At 53.5% G+C, this 7625-nt stretch overlaps 1 protein-coding gene across 2 annotated transcripts in view; it reads right to left on the reverse strand.

Moving 5' to 3' along the window:
• Positions 1-7285, reverse strand: part of PLCG2 (phospholipase C gamma 2) — a 167160-nt gene extending 159875 nt beyond the window's left edge. For both annotated transcript variants that reach the window (XM_006152585.3, XM_027773492.1), the window contains exon 1: positions 7049-7285. In XM_006152585.3, coding sequence (XP_006152647.1) covers positions 7049-7241 — 193 coding nt within the window. In that variant the 5' untranslated portion in view covers positions 7242-7285. The remainder of the gene's footprint in view (positions 1-7048) is intronic.
• Between the last annotated feature and the right edge of the window lie 340 nt (positions 7286-7625).

Below are 7625 nucleotides of genomic sequence, written 5' to 3' on the forward strand. Positions count from 1 at the left end.
GCCTGACCCGTCTCACGAGCAAGGGCACCGTGGCAGCTCCCAAGACACACCCAGGCCTCCATGTGGATGAGAGGCAAGAGGATCCTAAGGTTTAATTCGAAAAGCCCGGATTAGGCCCCTCTGTGCCAGAGACTGCGCAAGGGGACCTCTTGGAAGGGAAAAAAATATGCACCAGCAGCACGTCCCAGCAGCCCACAAGCTCCCGGCTCCATCAGGAACACACGGCTCAACATTAAGGAAATCCACGTTCCCTGACCCCAGGCAGAAGGACTGGGATCACAGGAATCCCAGCATGTCTTACCCAACACCCTTGGAAGGCAAAGGTCGAGGGGAGGTGGGTGTGCTCAAAATCCAGTCTCCTCCTTTGGAGGCCACGCCTGGGGCCTCCCAACTTAGTGGCTTTTTTTTCTTTTGCTCTTACTGTATTAAGTTGCAATTTTACCATATTTCCCAGACATTAAAACACACACAATACAATCCATCTAATTTTTTTGAGAGAGAGTTTTGTTATAGGGCACATGCGCTCACCAGAGAAACAGAGAGACACAAAGAGACTGAAAGTGAGAAATACCCCCCAGAGGATGACCACACCTCAGTCCCTTCTCCTCCTCTCAGTATGCTGAGCACACAAGCACACATGAGTTTCAAGCCACTGGATCCAGGACTCAAACCACAGTCGACCATTTGGGAGTACAACACCTTAACTACTATGCCACCTGCTAGCCCCACGATCCATCCGACTCTTACCCAATAAGACAGGAACTACTATGATCTCACTTGACAGATAGGGAAATTGAGGCACAGAGTGGTTAAAACAACTTACTTCCACTCACACCTCAACAGGTGGCAGAAAGGTGTGTGAACCAGTCTGGACCCAGAGACTCCGTGCTCATGTGGCAGCCTGGCTCCAGGTGGCCCCCCTCAGCTCCTTCTCACCCCAGATACCCAAGCCAGTGCCTCCAACATGGAGATTCCCGTTCCTCAGACCTGAGCTGGGCTTAATGACTTCTGAGGCTTCTAGCTTCCACCTGGGCCTCTCGGAAGAGGCATCCTGGCAAGGGACACATCATCATGCACTAACTCTCCCCACCCCAATACTGCTTGGTCAGCAGTCCCTCCTGAGCCCAGTCTTCCAGCCACTACCACCAAGGTGCCAGATTCTGAGTGAAAATTCTAGAACATTCCAGGCCAGGTGACACACTTGTGAGTGCCACCAAATGACCTGACCCCAGACCACTAAGAGTAGAAGAACACCCAGCTGAGCCCTTCCCGGCTCTCTGCCATACATTTACTGAGCCACATTAAACGGCACTCATTTCAGGACAGCCATGACTGCTGGCCACCTGGCAAGGCCCCTCCTCAACTCTGAGCATAAGCAGTCCTTCCATGCTGAGGCCTCCCCACCCCAGTACCACTCCTACACCCAGATGGACGAAGACTTTCTCCCTCCCACCATACCTGGCACCAACTCCCAATAGGGCACTACTCCAACCCCGCGATGCTGGTTTTGGAATCTGTCCACCTTTCTTGCAGGCTGGGACTCCATCCTTCCGCCTCTCTCAGCAGAGTCTAGCACCCAGTCTGATACCAACCATGGGCTGAATAAGTGCGAGGTTGCCATCATGACAGGGGCCAAAGGAAAGCTCTATTTTACCCAATGGCATCTCACAGCTCCGAGCAAAGTAACCTGCGACTCCCGAGCAGTTTGTCAGCATCAGCTCCACGGATGTTCTGTTCGCTCACTCTCTGCTAGCCAGCCCTCTGTGTGCCACAGGGTCTCAGCAGTAACTCTGAGCTCTATGCACGAGAGCCAGTTGTGGGAACCAAATGTGTCTCCAGACATCACCAGCATGGGGAGGGAGCAAGTGTCCCTGTCTGAGAACCGCTCACCACTCTAGACGGCAGCATCCAGGCATCTCACCCCGCACACGGGGGCACGCCGCCTGCCGAAAGTCATGCACCACCCGCCAAGTACCCCGAACCAACGCCATGGCTGCCACCCTGGTGGACCCCATGGTACCCAGCGGGTTCCTGCTAACTGGAACCCCTGAAGGAACACTAGGACAGGGGTGGGGTACCTCGAGATGCAACCCTTTAAGGCAGTTCAGGGGTAGAGCCATCAGTCCCCACCTGGCCTGTTCCCTCAGTGGTCAGGGCAGGCACCACTGCTAAGCTCTGTACCCCTAAACTGGTTTTTCCTGTCACTTTACAAACATCACCTCAAACAGGCCCTCCAGGCACAGTCGAAAATGCCAGTCTAATCCTGGCACGCATCTTCTGGAAGCCTGCCATGCACAGATCCCTGCTGCCTTCCCGAGGAAGGCCAAACACCAAGCGGAGTTTTACCAGCTAGACTCCACTCCTTAGCAATGAGGGCAAAACTCTAGAAGGATCCCAGCGACCACGTGCTCATCAGCTGCTGTGAACCGCCCCAGCCCAGAACCCTTCACTCTTTCTGCTCCTCTGAGCATCCCTGCCCATAACCATGGATGGGCACCAGCTTATCCCCGTGTTCCAAATCGGGGATGAAAGCTCAGAATGCAGAGGTGGCCTGCCCAAGGTCACAAAGTAAAGTTCATCGACCAGTGCTGGGAGTCCAGCCCCATGCTAGAGCCTAGTAAGACAACACAGGTGGGGCCAGCAGGTGGTTGAAGTGCCAGACTCCCACATGGCTGACTATGGTTCGAGTCCTGCACCAAGTAGCTTGAAAAATGACACCAGGTGCATGTGTATGTGTGTCCAGAATCCTGAGAGGAGACTGGAGAAGGAACTGCCACCTCCCGAGGAGGTGATTTCTTTGTCTCTCTCTATTTGAACACACATGGCCTATGGTGAAAAATAAAATTAAAAACTAAAATACATGCTCCATGAGAACTGGAATGCAGTGCAACTTGGGCTGAGTCTGCAGTAGAAGACTGCCTAGAGAGGAGACCCTGGAATGGGACTGGGGGGGGGGGTGGTCAGTCTCTCTAAGGGGGTGTACATGAACTGGCTAGTTACCGGGACCGCCTGGGCACTTACTGCAGTGTAAGCTCTCCCTCAGAGTGGTGGACGACGCTCATTCGCTGCCACTCCAGGGAGAAGGCAGGAGAAAGCAAGGAGCCTGAGGGCGGGAGGGAGGGCAGCCCGTGCTATCCTCACACGTGTGTTACGGTCAGCTTTCTAAACGGTGGAGAACCGGATGACCACGTAGCGGACCCACATAGGAAGCTCCCAGGTCTGTGTCTGGAGAACTCGCTGTGTACAGCGGGTGCCGAGGACCTAGGGCTGGCGGAGGCTGCGGGTGGGGTGCAGCACCAAGACCCTCTTGGGGTGCTGTGTCTGTCTGTCTCTCTGTGTCTCTTATGCTTGGAAGAAATAAATGAACTTTACAAAAATAATTCCAAATAGTGAATTGATTGAGCCAGCCCATCCCATGGTGGTTACAGCAGCGGCATCCCACACGGCAGCTCAAGTCCCAGACCCAGTGGCTTGAGAAACACACTGGGAACATGCACGCCCAAGACCCAAAAGGAGAGCAAGAGGAAAAGGGATCGTAGCAGTGTGAGCAATCCCCGTGGGGAGGTACTTCCTCATGCCCCTCATCTCTCTGGTGAGCACACACTCCTTCTGGTAAGTGTTTTTTTCTTAGAGAGAGATTTTTGCTAAAGGGCACATGCACTCCCCGGAGAGACAGAGAGACAGAGAGACAGAGGGACAGAAAGCATGAAATCACCCCCCAGGGGAGATGTCTACGCCACAATCCCTTCTCCTTCATTCTCCTCTCAGGATTCTGGGCATGCACACACACACATACCCGGCGTGAGTTTTAAGCCACCAGGTCTGGTACTCGAACCCTGGTCAACTATGTGAGAGTCCAGCAATCTAACCATTATGCCATCTGCTGGTCCCAACCTTTTGGCCAATTTTTTTTTAATTAAAAAATTAGAAAGTCGGGGCCAGCATGGTGGTGCTGGACTACCACGTGGTTGAGCCCAGTTTGAGTTCCAGACCTGGTTTGAAAATCATGCCAGGCATGTGTGTGTGCATGCCCAAAATCCCAGGAAGAGACCAGAGGAGAAGGGGTTGTGGTGCGGCCATCCTCGCAAGAAGAGGGGCGATTTCTCACTTTCCTTCTCACTGTCTCTCTCTCTCTCTGGCAAGTGCACACATCCTATAGCAAAACTTAAAAAATAAATAAATAAAAAATTACAAAGTTGACCGAGTTTACCTAACTGAGGAGGAGAATGGCAGAGCATAGATTCCAAACCCAAATCCCATCTCATGCCTCTGAGAACGCACTTCAGGGCAGAGAAGGTTCTAGGACCCTGTTCCCACCCTGGGCTGTTGCTGATGGCCGGTCAGGCCTGGGACCTGCAGGACGAGACAGAAAAGGAACCTGCTACCCACTGGCGAGGCGAGCGGCTCTTCTGCATTTACCACCAGCACCAGTTCCTCCCCTCAGGACCAGTCCAGTCGCCATGGGTTTCTGGGCCACCTGGGAGCTCCAGCGTGGCCAGTGTAGACTGAGCTGGGAGGAAAGTGGCTGCCTCCACCCACGGACACCTCCAGTCCAGGGCTCCCACTGTGGGCCATCTGGGACCTGCTTGGCTCCACAGCCAGGGGCGGCCTTTCAGAAAGCCGTGCAATCCCACTTATGGAAAGAGAAATTAAAGTGAGGCTACACTGAGCTGCCATGGTCTCGCGAACAGCCAAGGGCAGTACCCCGCAGCGTGGACGCGGAGAGGGGAACAGGCACTCCCCAGCCTCGTGGTGGAAGCATGAGTGGACAACCTCCCTGTGGGTGTTGCCGAGCTGCTCTTTAAAGCTAAAATATGCCACACTCTAGCACTCGGGAATCCAGCTCCCAGAAGTTACCCACGCAGGCGCATAAAAGGGAAGCAGCGGGCTGACCCCTCCCACGGTGGGCGGGAATGTAGAAACGCACATCCACCTTGGAAAACAGCCTGGCAGCTCCTCGAATAAGCGAGGTTCTCCTGACTTATACCCCAAAAGAGAGCCAGGCATCCACACAAGCTCGGGGTGAAATGTGCATGGCCGCTCTATACATATTTAAATCACCAAAAGGTAGAAACACCCCAAATGTTTACAGACAGATGAATAAACAAATCAGGCACCATCCACACGATAGAATATTACTCACCCATGAAAAGGAAACTCCCATACTCACTTTAAGCTGAATGAGCCTTGAAAACCTTACACTGAGTGAAGAGGCCAGTCACGAGACCCACTATGATTCCACGTACATGCGATGTCTGAACAGGAAAATCGTAAAGGCAAAAAGCAGACCAATGGTGCCTGGGTAATGCAGGTGATGACTAAAGGGTATGCGGGTTCCTTCTTGAGGTGATAAAAATGCTGTCAAGTTGGGGCCAGCAGGTGGTGCTGTCCAATTGGACCGCTGCAGTTTGAGTGCTAGACCCGGCGGCTACTTTCTTACGTTCTCTCTCTCTCTCTCTCTCTCTCTCTCATCCCATCTCTCTCTGGTGAGCAACATGCCCTATGGCAAATTAAAAATAATAATAATAAATACAACTAAATGAGTAACTTCTTTAAATGTCAGATTGACAGCGGTGGTATTTGCAGAGTTAGCTGTGAATATGCTAAACCACTGCATGGTACATTTCCAATAGATGATTTTTTTTTTTTTGGAGAGATTTTTGCTATAGGGCGCATGCGCTCACCAGAAAGACAGAGAGAGACAGAGAGACAGAAAGCAAGAAATCACCGCCCAGGGGGATGGCAATGCTGCAATCCCTTCTCCTCCATTCTCCTCTCAGGATCCTGGGCACACATATATGCACCCGGCGTGAGTTTAAGCCACTAGATCTGGGACTCGAACCACAGTCGACTACATGAGAGTCTGGCAACATAGCCATTACGCCACCTGCTGGTCCCTCCAATGGGTGAATTTTATGAATGGTATGTGAATTATCTCTGAATAAAACTATTACTTTTTTTTAAAAAAAGTCTAAAATAGTTGCTGCTACTAATAACGAGACTAGAAATGGCCTGAAATGTCCGTTTCTGGGGTTAAACTGTACACCACAGCCGTGCCCAGAGTGTTACGTGGCCTGAGAGAAGGGGGCAGATCGCTGGTGTTGATAAGGACCCACCCCAAGATAAGTAGAAAAAAGGTCTCAGCCTTGCCGCCACGGCCGCACCAGACACCGCTGTGAGGCTAGAGCCACGTGGGAGGCCTGGGGGTGAGTCTCAGCCCACCCTGAAAAGCCAGGCCCGGAGAGGCACGCCTGCAGCCCCCGCTACCCAAGAGGCTGGGGCCTGATGATCATGCCTCCGTGAGACCCCGTCTAAACAGCACACACTCCCAGCCAGAGACCAGAGGGCATTCCTCGGTGTGGTAGTTCCCATTTGTGCAACAAGACGCCACACACACGTCACACAGACGTACACTTTCTCTGGAAGGTCTAGCAATGAGCTGGCCCCAGAGCATGAGTTTGGATCTGGGGAAGAGAGACACTGATGAGTCGTTTGACTCCTCGCCCCCCCCCCCATGTATATTTTAAGTTTTCCATTAAACCTAGTTAACAAAAAACTACAAATTGAAGCATGTCTCCTGCAAATGAAAACCGCTTCGTGCCCTGAGTTTGTCTTAGAAACTGAACCAACTGTCCGACCAATGGGAGCTGGGGAAGGAAAGGCACCCCTGCCGGGACGAGGACTTCACTGGAAACTACAAGGTTCCACGACCGGCCTCTCCGCGTGGAGACTACAGCAAAGGCCTCTGCCATGGCGTCCGGCCATCACTCTGAGCTCCTACAGCCAACCTGGCCAGCCGTGGGAACAGGCAACCCAGACGCAGTCGGGCAGCAGCAGACCAACCTGGGTGACACGCCCAAGGTGGCCCAACTCCACCAGAGCTTCCCCGGTCCCTCTGTCCACCTGCCCTGACCCCAGCAGAGACCCACACAAAGCGGCTGCACTTCCGTCTGGAGAATGGGGGAACTGGAGGAGCCCGGGGTCTCCGCGACCGCAACACCTGCTGCCAGGGAGGTGAAAAGGCCCTGCGGCCACGTGCCATACTCACGGAAGCCCTCGATCTTGTCGGCGGTCTTGCTCCAGGCCACCTGCCTGGTCTCCATGATCACCTGGACAGTCCTCCGCTCAGGGGTGGACTTGCGGAAGCTGAACACCGTCATCACCGTCCCCAGCTCCAGGGCCCTCTTGATCTGGCTCTTCTCATACTCCGGGAGGGCATCCACGTTGACCATGGTGGGCATGGTCGACCACTCCAGGGAGCAGGAGGGGCCTGGGGAAATTGGGAGGCTGCAACGAAGGAGCAAATTGGTCTTTGTCAACACAATGCAGACTGCCTATCTCATGCCCTTAGCAGAAGGTTCTGGTAGCCAGGACCCACTCCTCAGAGGGCCCAGGCAGAGGGGTTTAAATGGAAGTTCAGGTGTGGGAGGAGCCCTGACCTGACCGTTACTGGCTTTGAATAACCAAATCACCCCACCTGGCAGTGACCTCCTCTGCGGCCACTGTGACCCAGTATATATTTGAATACCCAAAGCAAGCCTGACCTCCCCGCTCCCCACCCAGCCCCCACTCCCCTGCATCCTCACCTACCCTGCCTAGATTTCTACCCATTCCTTCACTTCCTA

This window comes from Tupaia chinensis, unplaced genomic scaffold (genome assembly GCF_000334495.1).
Source record: "Tupaia chinensis unplaced genomic scaffold, TupChi_1.0 Scaffold000355_1, whole genome shotgun sequence".
Lineage (NCBI taxonomy): Eukaryota > Metazoa > Chordata > Mammalia > Scandentia > Tupaiidae > Tupaia > Tupaia belangeri.